The sequence below is a fragment of the Passer montanus genome, unplaced genomic scaffold (assembly GCF_014805655.1).
Source record: "Passer montanus isolate IOZ18808 unplaced genomic scaffold, ASM1480565v1 scaffold51, whole genome shotgun sequence".
In the NCBI taxonomy this organism is placed as follows: domain Eukaryota; kingdom Metazoa; phylum Chordata; class Aves; order Passeriformes; family Passeridae; genus Passer; species Passer montanus.
The window spans coordinates 1890682-1915745 of record NW_024370041.1 but is presented as its reverse complement, the minus strand read 5'-3'; the positions used below and the strand labels follow the sequence as shown (position 1 = coordinate 1915745).

Genomic DNA, 25064 nt, shown 5'->3' with positions numbered 1-25064 from the left:
AATGTTTTCAACTGCACCTGATGTGATTTACTTTTCTGTACCATAAAAACACAGACCATCCACATAAAAATGACTGAGCAGTTTAGAAGAAAAAAGAAAAATTGAGCACTTTCAATATTAGATTAACAACTGAGCTATTCTGTAAAGACTGGCAACTTTTTAAAAATGCATTTACAGAACTGTAACAAAACCATGAAGACTATTTACTGCAATGCTGGAAGTACCTGTATTTCTGCTCTGTATCTATGTCCTTTGAATATTTTAATGCTTTCAAGATTTGCACTGTTCATTGAGAGAGTAACTGGATTATATTTTTATAATATAGAATATGAATTATATATATATTTATATATAGTCTATATATTCTATACTCTATATATAATATCTGTTCTATATAAAATATATAATATATACTATAAAATATAAAATAATTAATAGTAATCATAAAACCACACTATTGCAACAAATCATTTTTGATCTCTTTTACAATTGCCTGCCCAATGATTTGTGGGGATGAGCACAACATAGGTGAAGTTTTGCTCTTGAAGCCATACATCTGCAAAACACTCCTTGTCCTTTTGTCTTTGTCCAAATTTTGTGGTGTCTCCTTTTGTCATTTAAGAGGAAATAGTTTATTTACATTTGAAGCAAGATATTTGGGTTATATCTATAAAATCCTGTTATTTTTCCTTCTAGGTATGGCCGCTCCTTGCTGCAGGCAGGATGGTGACAATGGGAGACTGGAGAAGGCTGATCCATCATTGGAAGGAATCAAGGAATAAATTAGGGACCCTCATGTGCCAGGACATGGTGGCAGAAGTGACACTGTGATGGGCAGTGCTGTCACCTGTACCTCCCTCTCTCCATGGGTCCAGGGATGAGGCTATTACAGAGATGCACAGAAACACTTTCCCATTAATTTTCAAGTTGGAGATGCCATGCCACATGGCATGTGAGCAGAACATGGCATCCCTGACCCTTGGCTGGCACTCACTGTGCTCTCAGCAAAGAAGCTGCAAATATCAGGGAACTGGGATAATTTTCTCAGCATCTTTCCATTGGTGTTTCTGTTTTGTGCTTATTTATGCTCTGGGGGAAAAAAAGTCTGCAAAATGGGAATCTATTTTTATCTATCAACTCTTAAAATTGTGAAACCTGCTGCTAAAATCTCTCCCAGTTTTACTGTCTAAAGCACTCTATTGATGACTGTAGAAATTACAATTATTTTTTCATAATTTCTACTGGTAAACTGCCCAAACCTGTGTTTCAATAGGCCAGACAACATCTTTGGCTGTCACTGTCCTCTCCTGTTTTCACTGCACATAGCTGATGGAGAGTCTGGGTGGGTTTTGGTTTTGCCCTTTTTAAATATTTCTTTTTTCTGAAATACAAAGAAAAAATGAGGACCAATTGGGGAATTCAGACATTGAGCAAATTCTTTGTTGTGGGTGAGCAGAGAGCCAAGGAGTAAATCCCTCTCCTTCGTGCTTGTGTTATTGGAGTTGGGAAAAGTGACTGAAATCTATCAAGACAAGATGGTGCCGTCCTGGGGAGGGGTTTCAGCCAAGGCTTTTTAAATATTTCTTTTTTCTGAAATACAAAGAAAAAATGAGGACCAATTGGGGAATTCAGACATTGAGCAAATTCTTTGTTGTGGGTGAGCAGAGAGCCAAGGAGTAAATCCCTCTCCTTTGTGCTTGTGTTATTGGAGTTGGGAAAAGTGACTGAAGACAAGATGGTGCTGTCCTGGGGAGGGGTTTCAGCCAAGATCAGGCACTGTGAAGATGTCCTGAGTGTGGAGAAGAAGGAGCAGGAGTGGACTGGGCAGAGTTTTATCTGAGGCTGCTCACCTTCCTGTGGGAGAGGAGGGTTGGGCTGTATTTGCTGCTTGGCCATGGGAGGTGCTCTCCAGTGCTGGCTGGGGGTGGGAGAGCTGAGGAAGGTGTGGGCATTGAGGTCAGGACACCTCGAATGTGAGAAAGGCAGCTGGGATTTCAAAGCAGCTGCAGGCAGAGGGAAAGCCCCTGCTTTGTAAAGAAAAATGCTCATGGGAAGTTTCAAAGGAGGTTTCTTACAGCTGTCATGAAAAATGTACAGGCCATAAAAACTGTCTGCTTCTGGGGCAAAGCTCTACTTCTACTTGCAGGGCAGGAAAATGATGGTTTTAGTTAATCTAAGCTCTCACAGAGGATAAATTGTGATGTCTGGGGGTCAGAGATGCTCAGAATCCCCTCCCTGCTGCACCTGGGGTGGGGTCTTGTGCTGGTGTCCCCACAGCTGGGTGGCCTGAGAGCTTGGGTGAATGTCACAGCCTGGGAAAGCTGGCTCAGCATGATCCACTGCCAGCTTTATTTACTGCATCATTTAGGGGAAGCACCAACGGCTGGGCTTGAGACCAAGCTCTACAGGAAATTCAGTGTTAGAGTGGAAAGCAGCAGCACCCTGCGGCTGGGAGGGGAGGGAGGGGATGGTCAGAGTGATGCTGCTGTGCCAGTTTCACCCAAGCTCATCCCAAGACTGTGTTAGCCCCGACCCTGGGGACCCTCTGCCACCTTCCCCTTGCCCTCACTGTAGCTGGCACAGTGCTGGTGCCTGTGTGTGAGCAGATGTGGGGCTGGGGGGCACCTGAGAGCCAGTGCTGCCTGCCTGTGCTCAGCAGGATGCCAAATTTCCAGCCCCAGCTCTGCCTTGGCACCCTGGGCAGCAGCTGAGCCTTGTTGCCATCCCTGGGGAGACCTTCCCTGCTTCTGGCATCCCTCAAGGCTCAGCACACCCAGGCATCACTCAGGGCAGTTCTCACTGGCCATGCTGTGCTGCTGGGCTCTGGGCCAGCCCCTGGGGGCCTCTGTTTGCTCTCAGAGGTGGTGCTGACCTTCAGGCTGTGCCAAGTGTTTGGCCTTGTGTGCATGGCTTTGTCTGGTTTTCCTCTCCCACTCCTGGCTGTTTGCCGTCTCCCATGGGAGAAGACACCCTCCCAGACCTGCTCCCCCCTGCAGCTTTTGCTCTGCTTTAACTCTTTCTTGGTTGGAGGCCGTGGTTCCTTGCTTGCCACACAACCATGTGGACAAAGACACCAGCCTGCAGAAGAAAATAACTGAGTGATCTATTTGGTATTGAATAAACCTGCACAGAGACAATTTACAAATTGTCTCTGCCCCATCCCTGCTGGTTGCTCTCAAAGTGTTACATATTTTTATCAATCAGTATTAACAGGAGCAAAAAAAGCACCTTTGTGCTGTCCTACAGATGAACACAGAGAGCCAAGGAGCTCACAGCTTTCCAGCCTGTCTGAGTCCCTTTGGCACCAGCCCCTTTCCCCCTGTGCAGAGCCAGCCGCGGCATTTGCCCTGCTCAGTGTCCTTTGGGAAGTGCTCAGGATGCTGCAGATTCCAGCTTGGTCCTTTTGCCAGCTGCTGTGTCCAGGAGGACGTTGAAGCCATGCAGGAAAGAAATGTCTGTACTGTGGGATGAGCCCACGTCTGTCCCCTGCCAGGTCCTTCCTGGGTCACGTCCAGCAGTGCTCAGCCTCGTGCAGGGGAGGGTCCATGGCTTCTCCCTGCCTGTCTGAGGCAGGGAGGGCAGTGGGCTTTACTGGGATTTACTGGGAATTACTGCCTGTGGATGCGAAGCCACAGCCTCCGCCGCAGGCCTGGGAAGAGACAAGAGACATTGTCCATCAGTCCTGGACTCCCTCCTGCCCCTCCATCCCCTCCTGGGCTGCCCCAGGCCTGGCACCCCTCAGGATGCTGGCAGGGAACTCACGGTACAGGCGGTAGGCGGTGGGGACCAGGCTCAGCAGGAGCAGCAGGACACCAGCAGCCAGTGGGATCCAGACCAGGGGACTGCAGGGACCTGGGGAGAGGAGAGGACTCAGCACCTGGCACCACCCTGCCCCAGCAGCTTTGGGGATGGGGAAGGGAGGAAAGCAAGGCAGGCACTCAGAGGAGCAGAGGACGTGACCATCACCTTGGGGTAACCTTTGAAAGATGCACTACAGAACCACAGAATGACAAAATGGGTAAAGCTGGAAGAGACCACACCTGGTCCAACCTCCCTGCTCAAGCAGGGTCATGGCACAGGGTTGTGTCCAGGTGGATTTTGCATATTTTTGATAAGGGAGACTCCACAACCTGTCTGGGCAACCTCTTCTGGGGCTCAGTCTCCCTCACAGTAAGAAAGTCATTGCAGGGAACTTGGAGGTCATGAGAACATAAACTGAAACCCATCCTGTCCCTAAACCTGTGGATATCCCTGGGAATCCCTCCTAGAGGCAGAAGTCAGCTCTATCCTGAGCAGTGTGTCCATCTGGACCAGACACCCACTCCTGCAGGGTGACACTGTGGTGGCCCCACCCCAGGACAAACTCCAGCTGAGCCCTGGGGACCCCAAGAGCTCAGCAAATCCCTTTTCCCAGGCAGCCTGAGCTGAGACACAGCCATACCTTCCCTGCTGGCAGCTTTTCTTCTGGTTGTCCGTGGCACAGGCTTTTTGGACACCGGTGTCTGTGTGGTCTTTGGAGGCAAAGCATCAACTGGGGGGTAAGGACAAAAAGAGGGTGGTGAGTGTGACACTGAGTGCAGGGACATCTCCAACAGCAGCCAAGAGGGGAGAGTTTGTGCCTTGGAATGAGCCCCAGCCACTGACCCCTGCAAAGGGCTCTGTCACTCAGAGGGGTGAGCTTAACCTGAGCCTCTGGGGGCTCACAGAAGTTACCAAGAGCTTTTAGAAGTGATAATAAAATAATGTACCAGGTAAAGAAGGCTAATGCAGGGAAAATCCCCAAACCAGCTTCAGTGACATTTGGTGCCAAATATTATCTCACCAGAATTGCACAAAATCATGGGTAGCAGGAGATTTCAGCAGCACTGGAATGTTTTGAGGGATCCCTGGATCTTTTCCGTATTCATATGGCTCTAATTGCTCAACATTTGATTTTTTTTTTTTCTGATAAAATGAGGGTAGGATTTATTATGGTGTATCTAAATTACAGTGGAACACTTTCATTTCTGAATATAGTTGGCCAGGAAAATAAGCCAGCGATGTCATTAAATAGCTGCATGTCTGACTGCTCAAACCATATTTATTCCACATTTTAGGTGACTGAAAACTAATTTTTTTTCTGTTTTTATCCAGGATGTAAATTCCTACAGAAACTACTATTCTTTTACAAGAAAAGATGAGACATCAGGGCTCTGGGATTTATTTGGACAACGTCTCTCTCAAATTATAATAGACTTAGGGAAAAGAAACTTAAAGGCAATTTGTTTAATCATGAGAACTAAAAGGAAAAAAAGAAAATATCCAGCCAAGCCCATCTTCCCAGAGCACCTGCTGCTGTTTACTTTTTAATTGGTGTCCTTGATCAAGCTGCATTTCAAGCTTATTTTTCATGCTTTGCACAGAGATATGTGCCCAGCTGTTACAAAACAATTCTCCTTTATCTTAAACCAGCTTTTCTCTGAGCCTGCAAGAATCCAAAAGGGATTTCTCATCCAGTTCAAGGTACAAAGTATATTTGCAAAAAAACCCCAGAAAAACTGGGACACTGGGTCTGCTTTAGAGTCAGAAGCTGCAGTGGCATTTCAGTTAAATAAGTTATTTGTATCTTAGTTAAATAAGTTATTTGTCTCCCTAAAAGTCTTCAAAAATAGAGGCTGAATCCCACTTCAAATACATTAGTTTTTCTGCATCAGCTACTGCTCTGTGGTCAAAAGGAAAATGGGCTGAAAAGAGCTTCTGTAAGACCCAGATGTCTGTAAAGCCTCTCTCCTGCCATGACACCTGCAGAAAACTGCTATTCCTGTTTGGATCTCCCCAGGGATAGTGGGCTGTGACCTTTAACGAATAAATCCCATCTCAGTTTTGTTGTTTTTTTTTTAAGAGTGGTCTTGAAAGCTCTCATCAGATCCACCCCAGAGATGTGAGGGGTGATGCTCTCTGGCCTCGATGCTGATCTTTTCACTTGGAGTGAGGGTAAGGAAGAATTATGGGATGGAAGGACCGCCATGACACCTGCAGAAAACTGCTATTCCTGTTTGGATCTCCCCAGGGATAGTGGGCTGTGACCTTTAAGGAATAAATCTCATTTAAGTTTTTTGGGTTTTTTTGAAGGGTGGTCCTGAAAGCTGCCATCAGATCCACCCCAGAGATGTGAGGGGTGATGCTCTCTGGCCTCGATGCTGATCTTGTCACTAGGAGTGAGGGTAAGGGAGAATTAAGGCATGGAAGGACTTGTGAGCTGAGCAGGGCACACATCCAGCCTCTCATCTAGAGTACAGCAGGGAATGAGAAAAACACAGGCAATACCAGGTCTTCCCATGGGGCATGGAAGGACTTGTGAGCTGAGCAGGGCACACATCCAGCCTCTCATCTAGAGTACAGCAGGGAATGAGAAAAACACAGGGCAGGTCTTCCCATGGAAATCCTGGAGCACTAGGATCAATGCTGTGCTCAAGGCATGCCCACAGCAGAGCAACTGCTGATGGCAAAAGGACTATCACATGAAGCTGACCTAAATTTTAGTGATTTTCTGTATTTTCTGCTTTATCCGCTCTCATGGAAAAAACCCAGAGCCTCAGCTTTCCAACCCAAAATTGGGAAGAATCAAATCACCCCTTCCCCAGGCTCATCACAGCCTACTGGTGGCACATTTTGGAAGCCCGAGGGTGCTGCTTACCCACTGTGAGCTGTGTCCCACTGCCCAGGAGCAGCTGGGCGGACTGGGAGACGGAGCAGTAGTAGGTGCCGCTGTCCAAGGGTTGCAGGTTGCTGATGTGCAGGCTGTAGGAGCTCTGGGACCTGGCCTCATGGACACTGAACTTGTCCTGCCTCACGTTTGGGCCGTATGTGGCTTTGCCCAGTGTGTTGGAAAACAACAGGAACTCGAAATGTTGTTTCTGCTGGCTCCAGCGGTACCAGTACACCCCGGTGTTCTCCTTCAGCTCACAGAGGATTTCAGTTTTATTGTTAGTTAGGGTTAGAATATGCTCTGGAGTTTGGGTTAAAAGTAGAGTTGTATAAAAACCTAAGGAAAAAGAGAAATGTACAGGTATTATTTTAATTTCATTGCTTTCCTTTTGTGCAAAATACAGATTTTCTTTATGGGCTTAATAAAATCACAATAGACACGCAGACCAGGGGGGTCACATGAGTGAGAAACAGGAGCATTTTTATCAGGATGTTCCCATATTCCCTCAGAGGCATTTTTGGGTTCCCCAGCTATTGTTTTGGGCAAGCCAAATTATACAGGCAGATTTTTCTCTGTAAACACTCATCTAAGGAGTCTCACTGACAGGGAGAGAGATGGAGGGATGGTTTTGAGGGTATCCTTGGGGCTGTATGTGCAGGGGAAAGCATCCTTGCCTGCTCCTATGAACACCCCTTCTCCTGCCCTTCTTACCTTACTCATTTTTCAGACATTTTACTCCTTTTCCAACAAATTTTAGTGCCTCTTAACTGATTCGCCAAGTTTCCTTCTAAAAGATACAACACTGATAAACATTTCAGGGGCAGAAAAAGAGACCAAAAAACATCTTGAAATGAGCCAATTTGATATTAGCTTCCAGACAATAATATTTTTCAAAGGAATTTTGAGACATGGGGAAGGAGAGGGAGTGAGGGGCAGCGGTGGGGTTCAAAGCTTTGGCTTGGCGTCGCATCGCCCTGTTTGGGCTTTGCAGCTTTGTGGAAATTATCTGAGTCTTGTTTGGCCCAGGCAGATGTGAGGGGTGCCCGTGAGAGTGAGGATGTGTCCTTGTGGAAAGGATAACAGGTAACGTGTGATCCTTGCTGCTCAGCAAACAGTCCTGCAAAGCTGCAGATACTCTGAGCCCGAGTGAAAACAGCCCTCTGGAGATAAGGACACTCCTGCTTCCCCCGTCTCTTTCCCAGGCGTGTTTTAAAGCTGTGAAAAAAGCTCAATAATACTTGTTTCTTGTCCTTTTTTTTTACTTTTAAACGTTCCTTTTTCTTCAAAATCCTGAAGCTGCTTACAGCTTTTTCAGCCTCGTGCAGCCCTGTTAACCCAGTGGTGTGGGGAGGGGTTGGCACGACCCAAGAACACCTAAAGGCATTAAATGTGGCACAAGGTCCTGATGTCTCCCATGTTTCCAATGGGACAGGCAGAGGAGAGGGCTTTGGTGACTGACAGGGGTGCAGAGCCTTCCTCTGTCCCCACACCAATGACCCCATTGCTGCCAGTGCTGCAGAACACCAACGTTGCAATGCCAAAAGTCCAGTGTTGCACAGCAGCTGCAGCATTTCACCACATCCTCTGGCTCTGTGACAATGTTAATGTCTCCTTATTATTAAAATATATAATTTTATGGCTTTAGAGAGGCTTAAATTCTCTCAGATTAAGAGATAATTAAAATTAAGTTTTAAATTCTCTCAGATTTTGTCCTGGCAAACACCTGTGTGGTGTTTTAGGAGGTGAAATGTGTCTGGCCATGGCACATGGGAGCTTCAGGGTCTCCTTGAGTGCCCTCAGGTCTGGCTCTGCTGGGCATGGGAAACATAACTCTCCATGAAAAACTTATCCTTGACCTGTTGGAGACACTGTTATGTAAGTCAGAAAAGATAAGAAGAGATTCTGGAAGATCTCAGCCCAGTGCCAGTGGCCAAGCCAGGAGTGAGCTGGGATGGAGACAGAGAAGAAAACTCATCCTCAGTCACACCTTCAACCCCAAAACATCTCTGTTCCCTTTCCTGGTGAATATTCAGGGGGACCATGGGAAATCATGGTGCTTGGCCAGACCAGCCTGCACCAACTTAAAAATTACCCCTTTTCCTTTTGCATGCGCAAAGCAAAATCCCATTTATTGAGGTTTTCTCGGTGGGCTCCTCACCTCACCTATAAGATATCAGAATCTGTAAGGCAGAATGGTTCTGTAACATACAATTCCAGCTGTGGTCCTTGGGAAGTACTCAGTCTTTGGATGATTTAGAAAATTTGGGATGTTTGCCATATTTGTGTTACACAGGCAGTGGAGAGAGGAGCTATTTTAACTCCTCCATTAGCAGCTCCTTACAGCCCATCTGCACTGAGGAGTAAAAACTCTGTGGTGTCTATACTATTATGTATGGAAATATGAACAGAATATAGAATAGAGTAGAGTAGAATAGAATAGAATAGAATAGAATAGAATAGAATAGACTATTTCACTTGGAAGGGACCCACAGCAACCAACTGGTCCCACTTTCTGACCAGTTCAGGGCTGACTAAAACCTAAAGCACATTCTTAACAGCATGATCCAAAATTACTGGAAATAGCTAATAATACCCTGTAGATCTCTACTATGATGGTGTATTTAATCTTCCAGCTGCTGGAGTGTGGTGAAGGAGAGGCTCCAGCAGGATTTTAGGTGCCCTCAGCCCTCAGGAGCTGTTTCTCTTACCTGGGATCTGGAGGCAGATGCAGAGATGGAGCCATGGCCAGGCCATGGTGGCGGACTCGGTGACAGAGGGGTTTTGTGCCAGCTCCCCCTTTCCACTCGCTGTCACCTCTTGGTGGCAGGGCTGGATTCACCTCAGGAAGTGCTTGCCCTTCTCTGTGCAGATCTGTCACCAGCAGCTGCCAAAGAGCCTCTGCCACAGCAGCACCTGGAGCCTCAGCCCCGCAGCTTCTTCTGCGCCGAGCCCCAAACCCAAGAGTCTGTCAAGGCAGCAGCCCTATGCTCTTCTCCAGCACTTCACAGGGTACCCTTAAATCCCCTTTAGAAAAATAAAACCAAGAAAACTCACTGATTTTTAATTTCTTCAGATTTCTTAATATTTCACCACCTTATTCCTCCTTCTTTTAATCGACTTCTATCAAAAAATTACAAATGTAGGGCCATGGCCTTAAAGATAAAAGGAGGAAAGCATGAATTTTGTCTGCTTTTCTCCCTGTTGAAATAAAAAAGCATTCAAGACAAGGAAAAGATGCAGTTTGATCTGTGGAGTTGTTTTCTTCAGCAGAATTTATAGCAGGTGTTTTTCTCTGAAAAATGCTGAACACCAGACCAAGCCAACATAAAGCAGAGATGTGAAGCATCACAGAAAGCTTTGAAATCAAGAGCTAGAAACCTCAAACAAATTTGTGGCTGAAAAACCACAAAAATGAGGAAACTCTGCTGGGGCTTTCCACCTCAGAGCATGTGCTTCTTCGGTAGCTGTGACAGCATGCGGCTCACAGGCAGAAATATTTAAATGATAAAATATCAGAATGGCTTTGAAATGTCTGTGAGGAAGAGGTTTGAAGCATTTGGGGTTTAGGATTCAAAGACAAGTACATGAGGTGAAATTATAGAGATGAACTGGTGTCAGCAGACTTCAATATTTTCATGTTTGGGGAAAAAATATTATTTTAAATTATTTTTATTTTCTGGCCTCTTGGCTGCCAAGTGAGATTCAGCTTTCTTTTTTGTTCCTCTCATGCAGATACTCGTGGTCCTTAGAATGCCCCAGCATCTCCCCAGAAAAGGAAATCTCACATGGGGGCACTGAGAAACCTCCCCCAGGGTTGAGCTGGCAGATGAATAGGAAAAACAATATTGCATCTTGCACACTGTGAGATTTTGTTTTATACCAGATTTTCCATACTGCTGTAACACATCCTCTCCCCATTTCTGTTCAAATTAATTTCCTGCTCTAAGCGGGTTGCTAAGTGCAAAACCCTTACCACAAAAGGCTCATCTGCTAAACTTTAGGGTGGGCTGGATTGCTCCTTAACTCTTTCCTGGCAGGAGAAGGCAATTTTAGTGTTTTCAAACCCTTTTCAGTGCTTAGCCCTGGATATGGGTTGCAGCAACACTTGTCTCTGCTGTCCTCACCTTCTGCTCATTTGTCCCTTTTACCCCGAGACTGGGCTCTCCTTAGAATGAGGTGAAACACTCTTTTTTTCTCGAGGTGGGGTGCAGGGAGTGCATGTCATGAGAAATGCCACTGCAAGTGAATTTTCCCTTCATCCCTGTGTTGAAGTGTGTGAGCTGAGCCCAAAATCCCCAGCTGCTGCCATGCTCCCTCTTTTCCCACTGCTGCTGTCACCTGGAGCAACTTCTGGCTTCCTGGCCAGGACAGGAATTTTTCCCAGAGGTGGGGAATAATTTTTTTATTTTTGCCATCATCACAACCTTGGATAAGGGGGTGTTACACTGGGATGACTCTCCAGGACATTATAGCAGATTTAGAGAAAGCACAAGAAATATATGAAATGTAAAAGCAAAATGTACTGGAACATGGGTGAAATGTAATTTTAAAAAAATTGCTGTTGATACACAGTGGAGCTGTTTACCAGTGGCCAAGCTGTTCTCAGGACTGGCTGTTGTCCCTACAAGAAAACATTTTGGAGGAGGGAAATCTTTGTCTGGCAGCAAAGCTCTGACAAAAATCAAAGCACGGTGTGCACGTGCAGGAGACAGCTGCTGTTTGTCACATCCCCACATTGTTTGGGGCTGCTGTCCTGGGAAGAAGATGGGAGGAAAGAAGGGTGTAAGTTGATCTTATCTGTTCACACAAGCAAGATTGGTTGGTGACCTTGCTGAGGAATAGCAGCTCCTAATCACCAGTGTTTGGCTCACGGCTGGGCCGTGCTGGGGGGGAATTGTTGAATTTTGGTGTATTTGTACTATGTAGCTGCACAATTTCCAGGGGAATTTTATTCTTTTTCTGAAATTAAAGACAACCATTCCTGTCCACAGCCCAACTAGGTTCCCTGTGAACTCATCCGAGTGGGAAACAGCCCCTATTCTTTCTTCCAGCCCGCATCCTGCCCACCTCACCATGCTGAGATTCATTTCTGGTGCTTTCACCAGCTTTTCTGCATTTTTTACTCTTTCTTTTCCCCCTCTTATGAATTTTCTACAATAAAGTGTTTGTTTTGGGGTCCTGGAGTAAAGCATTGGTGTAGAAAAACAGGGTTTAGAGCCAAGATGCAGGACCTGGCTGGGGTTTCATATCTGTTAAACTCCCATGCTGCAGAGGAGGTTAATTGCAGCTGGACTGTAAATGCCAGGCTAGAGAAAACAGCTAACATAAAAATACAGAAAAGTTCATTCTCCCTGTGCTTTTGAGGCTAAAAGGATTGATTTTGGGGGTCAGGGAAGGCTGCTCAGCCTCCAGGCCAGTCCAAACAAGCCAGTACTGCAGCATGTAGAAATAAGGGCTGCTCTGGGGGTACAGTGCAGGACTGAAACTCCCCGGGGCTCCAGTAGCTGTGAACATTTTTTATCCTATTTTAAAATATTTTAAAAAAATTTAAATGGTTTTATTCTAGTGGAGGGTTTAGCTTCTGGAGTATTTCATTAGAGGTAAAAGCAGTAATGAAAATTATAGCATTTCCACTGAGTGAAACAATTGGTACCTTTTTCTGAGTGCAATAACAGGAGAAAAAAAAAACCCCAAACAAGTGGGTCAAATTTTCTAAACTTCTCCAAGGTAAGATGTGGTTGGAGAGGTGGGGGGTCCATCTGCTTTTGCAGGTGCAGATTTACAGCTGCAATTCAGCTGATGCAATATCACAGTTGAGGCTCCTCACATCTCATGGGGTAACCCCAAGGTCCATGTCAGTGTATGATGAGCTGGGCTGTGGCACAGAAAAATGCTGCTTTTAAAGACCAGATACCAAAATGGATCTAAACGATGATTTATGTGAATTTTCCTGTCATTTCATCCCTCCCTGGCAAATAGATCTGTGCTTGGGGGGTGGTTTGGTGGGATTGTGTTTGTTACAGGTGTCAGGTGTGAGCTTCCTGTGTGATCTCCTCACAAACCGCAAGTGCTAATGGGGTGTGCAGTGAACGAGGGGGCCGTGGGGGGATCTGGGAGGATGGACGGTCAGAGGACAGGCTCCAGCTCTCCCTCTTCAGGACATTTGGTGCAAGCAGGAGTTTAGTGTGAGCCATGCCTAATCCTGCACCTCCCCAAACAGATAAGGGGCAGTGCAGGTGCTGCCATGTGATCTCAGCTTCCCTAATCAGTGTTGAAGAGGATAAGGAAAGACAAGGAAATTGTCCTTGGGAAGGCAGCACACGGAGGAGGAAAAGCCACCAAGGAAGTAAACACAGGTGTCATCAGCCCCAAACAACGACCTGCCATGGCTATAAAAATCTCCAGCCTGAGACTTCGTGACCACCTTTACCTTAAAGGTGCCGGATCTGCTGGACCTCTGCAGAGGCCATCTCCAGACTCCTGGGACTGCCGGAACATTCAGCCGAGGATTGGTGAGATCTTATTATTGGGCTCCTACTCCGTCTCTCCTTTGCTTCACCTGCTCCCACATCCCTTCCCCGCTCCCTCCTGGGAGCCGGCGGCTCGCGGCAGCTGCCGGCCCGGCCGTGGCCTCCTGTTCCCACCTTCCCCTTCCCTTGTGCCCAGGCTCGGTGTCCCCTCGGTGGGCTTTTTTTGGAAGGGTGGGTTGTGGGGTTGCGGCCTTGCTGTGTGGAGGGGTTGAAGTTGGGTTTGTCAGTGCTGGTGTGTTATGGTAGTTTTGCCCTGAGACGGAGCTGTCTCGGATCTTGTCCCCTTTGCTATGATGAGCGACATCGTTAGCAGCTGGAAGCTGGAGCAGTTTGTGCTCCAGAAGTGTCTCCCCCCAATTTGGTCACCAGGGTCTTTCCAGGGCCCAGATGCGTACCAGCAGCTGTGCCAGCAGTGGGAGAGCTGGTCGGAGGAGAACAAAAAGCCCAAACCCACTAACAAGTGTAAGAAGCGGGCGGCTTTGCAGGGTTTGCTGATGGTAGGCAGGGAGTTGTCGAAATTGCTGAAGGAGGCTCTTGAGAATTTGCAGACCTTGGAGCAGGCCAAGGAGGAGCTCAAAGTCCAGGTGGACAACCTGCGGGCGGAGGTGCAGGGTTTGTGTGGGGACTCCCTGCGGAGCGCGGTGGAGATCACCCGGCTGGAGAGCAAGCTGGGCTATGAGAAGCTGAAAACAGAGGAGCTGAAAAAGGAGGTTGGCAAGTGGATTGGGGAGACCCACGATGCGCAGAGCGCGGTGCGGGCGGTCCTGCAGGACGTCCAGCGGGACCGGGGCACCGGCCCCGATCACAAGGTGTGCCATGCCAAGATCCAGGAGCTGGAGGCAGAGCTGGGGGTGTCAAGGGGCATTGTGGCTGCCATTAAAGGCAAGAGGACCCCGATTGGGAACGGTGAGGGGGAGGACTCCCTGGACCTGCACCCACCCCACTACGATTATGAGGATGATGTGTGGGGTGCTAACAGCCCCACCAGGCCGTCCCCTTATGCTCCTCTGAGGGAGGAGGTGTGCCAGCTGCAAGTAGGGGAGGTAGAGGCTTCCAAAGATAAAAAGGTCCCCCATGATGAGCCCGTTACCCATGTCCCACTCCAGCCCATAGACACCAACAGGGCTGTGCTCTGGTTTACCCCCGAGCAGCTTAAGACAGTGGGGAAGATGCTGGGGCCACTGACAAAGGAGACAGCAATTAACTGGCTGTCCAGGGTCCAGCGTCTGCCCAAGTGCCAGAGTGGCAACTTTGTGAGTGACCTGATAGACATTGTGAGAAAGTGCATGAAACCAGACGATTTTGCATCACTGCCAGGGGATGTGCAGATGGGCAATGTCCAGGACATTGGGGATGTCCAGCTGGCTGTGCTGAAGGTGTTCTTCCCAGAGGTCAATCCCTTAGTGCTCTTCCACCAGGAAAAGCAAAGCCCCGAGGAGAGGCCTGATGCCTATGTTAACCGTAAAAAGATGCTCTACCAGATGGCTGGGCTGCCTGGCTCAAAGGACTCCCCCCCTGATTTTGACAGGTCTGAATTCAAGGAGCCGCTGGTGGTGGGGCTGACACCTCCACTGCGGGTGATTGCTGGTGGGGATGCAGCCAAAAAGCCTCTGTCAGAGCTGGAGCAGATCCTGAACCAGAATTTTGAGCTGCAAAAGCAGGCATTCCCAGGGTACATGTTGGGGGGAAAGAAAGGGAAAGCCTTGGGCATGTCTTTCCAAAATGCAGGGATGAGAAAAATGCAAGGAGACAATCGAAAAGATCCTGATAGCAAGGGGGGGTTGGGGAAGGAGAACCAGCAAGGGCTGAGGTTTCAGAAGTCTAATCCTTGGCGGGCTGAGCTGAGGAAGCGCTTGATAAAGTACGAGAAACAGGAGGACATTGATGGCTTGCCGGATGCGGAGCTCTTCCAAAAACTGGCCCTGCACGAGGCCAAAAAAACCAGCAGCTCCCACCTGATTGACCCGGGGGCTAAGGCTCAGCAATAGGGCTGCCAGGCACCCGCATCGCCCCTTTTTGTGGCACCGATTAAGACCGATTTGTGGGGGCGCCTGATAGTTGATACAACTATTGGAGGGGGGGTGCTTGGACAAGTGATGTTAATTGATACTGGTGCCTCTTATTCAATTCTGAATATGGCCCCCGGCAGAGCCGGGATCTTCCAAACCTCTGAAATTATTGAAGTGACAGGGCTGAACGGCCAGAAATCCTCAGTGCCGTTCACAGGGCCCATACCCTTTGAAATTGGGGCTGCCAAAGGGTCTGAAAAATTTGGGAAAATAGAAATGAAAAGAAAGCCAGGAATTTTAGCCATCTCCGCACTGACAAAGATGGGGGTGGTGGTGGACCTGGCAAACCAAGCGTTGCTACACTGCCCACAAATTGATTTGCCCGTCATCCCGGCAAGCCACAGGGTGATGTCAGTGAAAGCCCCTGAGATCCTGGTCCATCCTGAGTGGGAGCCCCGGGTGAAACGGGTCACAGAGCAGTTCCCCCACGTCTGGGCAAAGAGCAAGCTGGACTGTGGGCAGACTGATGCTGCTGTGTCAGTCAAAGGGCCAGATCCGCCTCCTCAGCTTCAGCCCTGGTACCCGGCTGAGGCTGAGGACAGCTTGTGGGACACAGTCAAAACCTTGCTGGACCAGGGCGTGCTGGTGGAGCAGCAGAGCACCACCAATGCCCCAGTGTGGCCCCTGAGGAAAGCTGATGGGAAAACGTGGAAGCTGACAGTTGATTTCAGCACCCTGAACCAAGTCACCCCAATGCAGACCTCCACGGTGGTCAGGTACCCCAACATCATGGCAGCCATCTCCCGGGGCTCCGAGTGGTTCTCGGTGCTCAACCTGACCAGCCCATCATTTGCCATCCCCTTGCACCCCAAGTCCTGGCACAAGTTTGCCTTCACGATTCGAGGACGGCAATTTGCTTTCACCAGAATCCCTCCTGGTTTCCACAGTGCCCCTGCCATCTGCCATGCCCGCGTGGTGAGGATGTGGGAGCAGGTCAGCCACCGGGAGAGCGTGCTGTCCTGTGCTGGTGATATCCTCATCCACACCCAGACAAAGGAGAAGAACCTGGAGGTGCTGGCAGAGGTGCTGGGGGCTGTCCAGAAGACAGGCTTCAGGATCAACCCCACAAAGGCCCAGCTGTGCTGGAAGGAGGTCTCCTTTGTGGGGGTGACCCTGGGGGAGGAAGGGCGCTCACTGGAAAAGCAGAGGGTTGAGCTAATACAGAAGATGTCAGCCCCATCTGATGTCACCACCCTGAGGTCCTTCCTGTTCCTCCTGAGGTTGTGCCGTGAGTTCATTGAGGGCTATGCAGAGAAAACAGCCCCTCTTTGCCACCTCCTGAAAAAGAACACCCCCTGGGAATGGGGGCCAGAGCAGGACGAGGCAGTGAAGACCTTAAAGGAGAGCGTGGCACGAGCCCCCATGCTGGCACACCCTCGGGGGGACAGGCCCTATGTTCTGCAGCTGGCCAGCACGGGGATGGGGCTGCAGGCCACCCTGGGCCAGCAGCACAGTGCCAACCTGCTCCCCGTTGCCCATGCCTCGCGTCTCCTGACGCCAGTCGAGCAACAGTTCAGTGACTACGAGAGGGAGGTTTTAGCCTTAACCTGGGCCCTGCAGCACTGGGAGTACCTGCTGGGGTCAGCCCCAGTGCTGCTGAGAACCTCCTGCACCCCGGTGAGGTACCTCTTGTTGGGAAAGGGGGACGAAGGTCCCCTGTGCTGCCCCAGGATGGCCAACTGGGCGTTGGCACTGACCAACAAGGAGGTCCCCAGGGACCCCTCCCCTGGTGCCTACAGGGTGGTAATCAGTGCAGAGAGGGATGGGGAGGAGCTGGGAGTCTCCCTTACTGACCCCAAGCTGCGGCGGGCACCCCTCTTTGAGAGCAGCCTCAGCCTGGAGGAAGCCAAGGAGAGAGGCTACGTTGTGTGGTTCGTAGATGGGTCCAACTACCACGAGGAAGGGGTGCCCTACACGGGCTACGCCGCTGTCAACAGGGGCACGGGGGAGGTGGTGAAGGGGAGGTGCCTGCCACACTCCATCCAGGCCGCCGAGCTGGTGGCCGTGATGGCAGCCCTGGAAAACACGCCACCAGACCAGCCACTGGCCATATTTTCAGACTCGGGCTGGGTGGTGCGTGTGGCACTGGAGTGGCTGCCCCTCTGGAGGGAGAGGGACATGCAGTCTGCTGATGGCAAGCCTGTCACCTATGCCAAAAAGCTGCTGTACCTTGCACGGCTGGCAGAGCAGAGGGCGTGCCCGGCACAGATCATTAAGGTCAAGGCCCACAAGAAGGGAACAGAGGAAGCCAAGTGGAACAAGGAGGCAGATGCCAAAGCCAAGCAAGGTGCCAAGGAAGGGCTGATGTGGAAGGCCAGCAAGATATCAGAGGGTGGCCCAGTGTCGGTGGCTCCCAGCAGGCACTGGGAGAGCGTGGATCTGGTGGGCTTGCAGGCACAGGACCCCAGGCTCTGGGAGTTAGCGCAGGGCAGGGAGTACAAAGGGTGCAAGGTGTGGAAAGACATCTCAGGGCTGATCCTGGCACGGAGGGAGGGGGCAGATTTCCCAGTCTGGGTGGTGCCTGAGCTGGTCCGCACAGAGCTGGTGGCCCTGGCTCACGAGCAGGGGCATCTGGGGACAGACAAGACCATGGTGAGGCTGCAGGGGGCTGGGTGGTGGCCCGAAATGAGAGAGGATGTGGAGAGGTATGTCAGCAACTGCCTGACGTGTGCAGCCAACAATCCCGATGCCAAAACAGCCAAAGCCATCCTGGGCCACCAGAGGGTTTCTGGGCCATGGAGCAAGTTGCAGATGGAGTTTATTGGCCCTCTGTCCCAAACAGCCCAAGGCAATAAGTACTGCCTAGTGGTCAGTGATGTCTTCACCAAATGGGTGGAAGCATTCCCAGCTCGAAACAACTCAGCCAGTGCCACTGCCAAGATCCTGGTAGAGCACATCTTCTCACAGTGGGGCATCCCAAAGGAGATCCACTCAGATCATGGCCAGCGCTTCATTGGGGAAGTCACAAAAGGGGTGTGCCAGGCTCTGGGAATCAAGCAAAAGCTCCACATCACAGGGCATTTCCAGAAGCCAGTCGCAGCAGAGGGGCCCAACCAACCACTGAAGACAGCACTGAGGAAGCTCGTGAGCCAGCAAAGGAAAGACTGGGATCATAAGCTCCCACTGACCTTGCTGGCATTGAGGGGGTCTCTGGCATCTCAAACACTTTCTCCCCCAAAATTTCCTCCTGCAAGAGACCCGAAGTTTCTGGAACACTGGTGGCAAGGAGGGGAGCCCCCGGATGAAATGCAGCCCCGCGTGCTGATGGACAGGTGGGTCCAGGACATGCTGAGGACGGTGTCAGCCACCTACCACCAACTCGCCTCAGTGCAGGAGACCAGCATCCCTAAGATGGAAAAGCAGCTGGGAGCGCTTCTGCGCCCCGTGGAGTGGAACACAGGGGACCTGGTCATATACCGAGGGGTTAGGGAGAAGAACCAGGTGCTGGAACCCCAGTGGATGGGGCCTGTTAGGGTGGTGAACAAGGCCAGCTCCTCTGTGTACCAGGTAGAAATCAGAAAAGGGGCAAAAAGGCAGGAGAAGTGGTTCCATTCTTCACAATTAAAAGCATGGAAGGGAAACTAACGGGGCTGGAGAGCCCTCCTTGCTTATGTTTTGCAGATAAAGGAAAATGGAAGGCGATTGTGACCAGCGGGAAGGGCGATCTTCGTGGCATCACCAGCCCTGTTTGTGCTGCGGGGAAAATGCTTTCAAATTTGTGATTGCAGGATTTACTTTGCTTTCTGGTATGTGCATAGTGCTGAGCACCCAGTGTGTCCAACAAGCCCATCAGCATCTTGGTAAAAATGTCACTGATTCTCACTTAGAAAGGCACCTTGACACACAGGCCACAGCCCAGCACAGGTTTAGGAGGCACACAAAAACTGGGACTGATTGGCCCTGGTCCCAAGCTTACATAAAACACACGGGAATCATGGGATTAAATTCCAACAAAGGCTTAAATTTGTCAACAGTGGTTATGCATGGGGCAGAGGTGTACTTGGAAAATGAGTGGGGCTGGGATAGCACAAACAGACTTCCACAGCTGCTGGGAAAGGTGGGACAGCAAATAAAGGTGGGGTGCAGGGTAATTAATGGATCCACTCACCAGCGAGTAACTCAAATCTCTGTCACTGAAATAAAAACTAAGAAGAATCAGAACAAAATCTGTGCTGTGGAGAATTTGGACTGCTGGTACAATTTTACCTTGGTCCAGCCAGTCTTCGTAGTTTGCCTTTGGGCACAAAACAATGTGGGGCTGTCCTTTAAATTTAAGATCAGCACCTCAACACCCTCCTTTGCTGCCATTAAGATCTCAAAGTGCCATTTTTTGTCCTGGAATGCACCCCGTTATGTTGAAATTGGCAACCAGGTAAAACTGGAAATTAAATACTCCCAAGAAAGTGTAGCTGACCCAATGCAAATTAATGGCACCACCGTGACTGTCACAGCCCCCAATGGCCACAAATGGATCATTCCACTGACCTGCCTCTGTGAGACCAAAACACTTGATAGATCTGAATTAGATACGGAGGCTTCGTGGTATAATCAGGATTATGGACGCTGCCCACACCTGATCATAACCCTCCAGGTGTGGTGTCAAGGAAACCTGAGCGTAGAAATGTCCCCCAAACTTGGAGGAAAGTGGTGGATAGGAGGCCCCGAAGGATTTAAAAAAGAATTTGCCATCACTGCTGTCTTGCCCCCTTTTGTTTCCAAAATAGGTCCTTACGTAGTGAAGAAAAATCACGTGCAGGAGCTGTTGACAGGGCCTGTGCGGTCACTAAAGAAGGTGGTGCTGTCCCTCTCCACTGTTAACATTTCCTCTGTCAGTCCACACTGTGCTCCCTTCCTGTCTACTCTGCACACTGGCTGGCTGGCATGGCTCCACAGCCGCTCCCTCCAGGGCACCCGGGCCAGGAGGGACCTGCTGGCCACAGCCCTGGGAGGAGGAGCTGCTGGCCTGGGAGTCCTCAATAGCATGGATGCTGAAGTCTTGGCAAACAAGCTGGAGGCTGTCACCTCGGGCGTGCAGGGCCTCCTCAAGCCCCTGAATTCGTCCCTGTCCAGCCTTGGGATGGGGCAGTGGCTTGTGTCAGAGGTGCTGCCCACCTGGGAACAAATAAGTGAGAAAGACCATCAGGTGCTGGTGCGAGCCCTGGGCATGGAACAAAGTAACGTCTCTCTTGCTCTTAGCTGCATCCAGGCCCAGATGTGGGTGCAGAGTGTTGTTGCAGGTATCCTGAGAGACGGCGACAACGGCGTCCTGCCCACTGAGATCCGAAAGATCGTGTGGGACGCGGCCACAGAGAAGGAGCGGCAGCTCCAGGCCTGGTGGAGGCTCGTCAACTTCACCCACGACCAGGCCCTCAACGCGGTCATTGCCCACGTCCTCACTGTGGCCGAGGCTCGCATTGAAAAGGTCTACCCCATCGTGGCCCTGGGGGTGAACACAAACGGGTCCGTGGTCTACCCCCTGGACCACCGCATGTGGGCCAGGGTGTCTGACGGGAGGTGGGAGACAGTAGATTTGGAAGCCTGCATTTTGGAGAGGGGGCTGGGATTCATATGCGAGGATGATGCCCTTAAGGCGAGTGATGTGTGCTTTGACACCAAAGAAGGGGTGTGCCACTTCGAGATCAACCCCCAGAGCAGTAACAAAACCATGTTAGTGTACGTAGGGAAAGGCTGCGTGTGCTTCAGAACAGCTTGTAAATACGTGCAGATTAACGAAGCTTATAACCAGACCGTGTTTAGTGACTCAAATATGTGTGCTTGCAATGTAGCTACTATTAGAGGCTGTGATTTTGTGTATAAACCACCTGTGTTTACTAGCCAGTTGCTAATCAGAAACTATACCTTGTACCCTAGTATAACCCCGACCCCCATTGGTATGGATTTATCGCTTGTAAAAGAAATGTTAGAGCACGCAGATTTGCAGCAGCTGCTAGAAAATGCCAAGGCCGAAGCTAAAAAGATCCTAATAACAGTTCACCATGATGGTAAAGTTATAAAACAGGTTATGGAACGAATTAAGAGGGCGGGAGAGCACCACTGGTGGGAAGTTTTTTTCGGCTGGTCCCCCACGGCCACTGGCATTTTCAACATGCTGCTGCACCCCATTGTAGTCATCCTGCTCATGCAAATCTGTGTGTGCTTTGCCATGGTGGCCACGTGTTACCGGATGAGGCAGGTGAAGCTCTGCTTTGACAACCAGGTGAAAGAAGCAGGGCTGGCCAAGAGCCTCCTGAAATAGTCAAGGGCAAGACTGGGTTGGCCTCTGTGTTTGCCACCAAGAAGATCTTTTGGCTCCGCTGTTGGCTGCAACCCAGTAGGCGTTGAGCGGTGGGGACACACGCCATGCCAGACCTTGATGAGAGGGATGGCCTTCTCTGCTACCAGAGGGCCATCCAGGAGGGGAGGACAGGCCAAGCAGCCTGCAGATGGCACGAGTCACAGAATGGCTGAGGTTGGAAGGGACCTCTTGAGAGGTTTCATTTAGTCTGAACCCACCTGCTCAAGCAGGGTCACCTAGAGCAGGTTGCCCAGGACTGTGTTCAGCTGGGCTTTGCCCATCTCCATGGATGGAGACTCCACAACTTCTCTGGGCAAATCTGTTTTATTGTTTGGTCACCCTCATAGTAAAGAAGCAAAAGTTAGCATAAGTAGTTTGTTTTTGAACTTCCCATCCCCAAATAGTAATGTTAAGAAGCTGCTCCAGTGTGATTTAAGACTCCTTAAACCAGGGAAATGGGGGTAAGGAAAGCCAAGGACACTGTCTTTGGAAAAAAAGAGAAAGAAATGTAACACCTGAGCTTGGAAAAGCACCCACGGAAGACAGAGGGGTGTGAACAGCCTCAAAGACTTGTAAAGATGGTAAAAGATGAGCAGAACAGAAGACCCTGTAATCACCATGGACTTTAAGGAGCTGAATCCACATGGACCTTTGCAGCACCACCTCCAGGTTCCCAAGACTCCCAGCATGCCTGGCCAGCAGATTGGTGAGATCTTGTTTTTGGAGCCTGGACATCACTGCTTTGCTTTGCTTTTTTAGTTGTGCATGTACTCAATAAACCTGTCTGTTAGAGAATGGGCTGTCTGTTCAATCACTGCCTCTCACTCACTAGCCAGGCTTGTACCCTTGGCTACACTGGGAAAGGGAAATCCTGGTTAAAATAAAAAAAAATGTGGGTTTTTTTTCCTCTTTTATAAGCCCAGATATCTCACTTGCTTTTTTGTCTGCAGAATATTCACTAAAACACAAAGATTTCATCTTTGGGCTGCAGGATGGGGCTCTGAGCTGATGCACAAACTCACTCCCCTCTCTCACCCTGCCCCTCCTCACCTGCATCTCTCCCCTGCCTCTGAATACAGAAAGAGCCTCAAAAGGAGGCTCAGACCACATAGGAGGTCTCAAACAATTTTAAAACATGGGCAATTTCAAGAATTAGATTAACCACCTCATTTCCAGGCCATGCTCAACTTCATCTCAGAGGTGCTGCACTCTCTAAGAATGGGGTGGGGGGTTACACAGACAAGAAACCCTTTGCAATTTAGGTTGAAATAAATAGATAAAGTAATTTAACCCAGAAAAAACCAGGTGAAAACTGAGAAATGAATTTAAAACCCACTTTTCACAATCACCAGGCTGAGAAGTGCAAAGAAATATCATGTTGCCCCAGCACAGGTGTTTTAAAGAAATGCAAAACTTTCATAAAGACAATTCCCCATAAAAATATACATTACAACTGAGCTCATGAAAATATAAATCAATAAATCATGGTCTAAACCCACAGAAATTCATTTTTTTCCCTCCAAAAACCACAAAACACTCCTTTCACCCTTGGGGTGGGAGGCTGAACTCTCCCTTCACCCCTCCCACCTAGCTGGGAAAGGGCCATTACCTGATCCCCTCTGTGCTTTGCTGCTCCCTTCAGTTTCCCCATCACAAAGCCTCACAGAAAACACATGATTATTTTTGCTAAAACACCTTTTTTACTCGCTAACACCTCACATGTTTCATGAGAATTAATTTCCCAGTGAATAATTACCCTTTTACACAAAACCTTTACCCCTTACACCACGGAAAATTCCCATTTTCCACTCTTCAATCCCACACATGCACCGTGAGTGTGGCCCAGCAGGGTTTAGCCCTGGGGAAGGGGTTCCTACACCTACACACAGGTTTTGGCTTGTCTCTCTTTGCACAGAGCCCTGCACGTGCATCCTCCGCAGCTGCAGCGAGCTGCTCCCCCTGCACAGCCAGCTCATGTGTGCATGTGGGTTGGGAAAGTTTAGAAATACATGAAGTTTCCCCCCATTCAGTGCCATTTGTTTATCACCACAAACCAGGGAGGGCTGTTTCCACAGTAGCAGCACCACTGCTGTGGCTGTGACACGCCTGGGGACAGGACTTCATGATTTGTCTGCTCTTCCAGCAGTCTCAGTAGGTGCCAGAAAAGATTCAACACAAACCTGCCTGCTCTTCTGAGTCTTCTAGGTAACACAACTGGATTTATTCCCTGGTCTTTTTGTCCCTATCCTCTCTGCTTTGGAGCAGAGTGGACTCTGCAGTACATGTGAGCTGTGGAAGCTCCCCATCCATCCACTATGCTCTGTCAGCTCCAGCTAGGCACATCTAAGAGGTGGTTTTCAGCTCTAGCCCAGCCTGGCTGCCTCTGTGTCAGGCTGTGAGCACTGACCTGGCCCCATGGCAATAATTCAGCTTAAATTCTGAAAATTAGGGGTTAAGGTGCTACTGAGAAGCAGTTTTGACTCAACCTGAACAAAGTGATGTAAAAAGAAGCTTTGGTGGAAACTCACATCTACTGGGTGCCTCTTAAGAGTCTAAAAAAATGCCCATAAGGGACAGAATTGTAACAAATACATAATTTAAGACAAGGTAAGTGCTGATCTCTGGATACATCTTAGGAAGCTGCAGAGAAACTTCTCTGTTATTTCTCTCATGTACCTGGCGTGATGGCCATTTCCTGCTGCAGCAGAGGATCCTGGTGGCTTTGGAAGGTGGCCTGCAGTCACACAGAGCTGCCACAGCAGGTCCTCACTCCATTTGAGCAGACACAGAGTCTTCACCTCCTCCAAAGCACAGGTGAGTGGAGATATCTGATCATGGCTGCATGGGGCCATCTGCAGAGCCAGCCCTGGGGAAGGACAGCTACCCTGAACCCAAACCTCCCACATGGGCTCCAATCACATGCAGAAGGGATTTGCACCTGGGTCTTTCATTGGCTAGGCTTGTACCTGAGCACACGGCTCAGAAAAAGCTCAGACTTTGATTTCCCATCCCCAAACAGATTACAGCATTGTATTTTCAGAAAAATGTTCAACAAAGCTCTGAGCTTTTGGTGGGGCTCTGCCTGCAAAGTCCTAAAGACCATCAAGGTTCATTTCATACCTCTTTGGGCAGGGCCAGCTGGGCAGATTTGTCTGTCAGAGCTGCCTCTCAAACCCACCACCAACATTTTAACCACAGTCACCCTCTGGTGTTAACTTTGCTTTTCAGACTTGAGGCTTGGCCATGGCTCTTTTTCCAGTATTTCCTTCTCTCTCTTCCATCCTTCCCACCTCCAGCCTTCACCCCTTCCTGGACTAGCTGCTTTCCACCCTCCTTAACACCATTATTCTTGCTTCTCAAGTGTGACTGTCACTCCAAATCATCCTTCAGGAGTGACAAAGCCCCAGGGATAGTGATAAAAGAGCAGTGATAGAACCTGGCTGATCACAGCTTGTCACATATGGGCATGATGGAAGAAATGA

General features: G+C 49.5%; 3 protein-coding genes across 4 annotated transcripts; 2 read left to right on the top strand and 1 right to left on the bottom strand.

The window, feature by feature from the left end:
- Positions 1 to 1629: 1629 nt before the first annotated feature.
- CD8B (CD8b molecule) lies at positions 1630 to 10213 on the bottom strand. 2 transcript variants are annotated; one of them, XM_039724002.1, is made up of 5 exons: positions 9397 to 10213; positions 6677 to 7024; positions 4442 to 4531; positions 3763 to 3852; positions 1630 to 3649 (listed from the first exon to the last, which is right to left on the bottom strand). In XM_039724002.1, the coding sequence occupies exons 1-5, from the start codon at positions 9440 to 9442 to the stop codon at positions 3609 to 3611; spliced, it is 615 nt and encodes a 204-aa protein (XP_039579936.1). In that variant the 5' UTR covers positions 9443 to 10213; the 3' UTR covers positions 1630 to 3608. The 2 variants fall into 2 exon arrangements, with proteins under 2 accessions (XP_039579936.1, XP_039579935.1); XM_039724001.1 differs by having other exon boundaries at positions 1630 to 3852.
- A 2888-nt stretch (positions 10214 to 13101) lies between these two features.
- Positions 13102 to 22377, top strand: LOC120509384. The gene is made up of 2 exons (XM_039723943.1): positions 13102 to 13200; positions 18909 to 22377. Exon 2 carries the CDS (start codon positions 18919 to 18921, stop codon positions 21541 to 21543), a length of 2625 nt encoding a protein of 874 aa, XP_039579877.1. The 5' UTR covers positions 13102 to 13200; positions 18909 to 18918; the 3' UTR covers positions 21544 to 22377.
- LOC120509385 lies at positions 13114 to 15472 on the top strand. The gene has a single exon (XM_039723944.1). It carries the CDS (start codon positions 13509 to 13511, stop codon positions 15204 to 15206), a length of 1698 nt encoding a protein of 565 aa, XP_039579878.1. The 5' UTR covers positions 13114 to 13508; the 3' UTR covers positions 15207 to 15472.
- Positions 22378 to 25064: the final 2687 nt, after the last annotated feature.

What these genes read in the sequence shown, in the direction of transcription:
- LOC120509385 (XM_039723944.1), top strand. Translation starts at nt 13,509, where the DNA reads ATGATGAGCGACATCGTTAGCAGCTGGAAGCTGGAGCAGTTTGTGCTC.
- CD8B (XM_039724001.1), bottom strand. Translation starts at nt 9,442, where the DNA reads ATGGCCTGGCCATGGCTCCATCTCTGCATCTGCCTCCAGATCCCAG. An exon ending in CATCTGCCTCCAGATCCCAG is followed by an intron (nt 7,025 to 9,396) that starts GTAAGAGAAACA and finishes CTTTTTCCTTAG; the next exon opens with GTTTTTATACAACTCTACTT. An exon ending in AAAAGCTGCCAGCAGGGAAG is followed by an intron (nt 3,853 to 4,441) that starts GTATGGCTGTGT and finishes TCCTCTCCCCAG; the next exon opens with GTCCCTGCAGTCCCCTGGTC.
- LOC120509384 (XM_039723943.1), top strand. Translation starts at nt 18,919, where the DNA reads ATGGAAGGCGATTGTGACCAGCGGGAAGGGCGATCTTCGTGGCATCAC.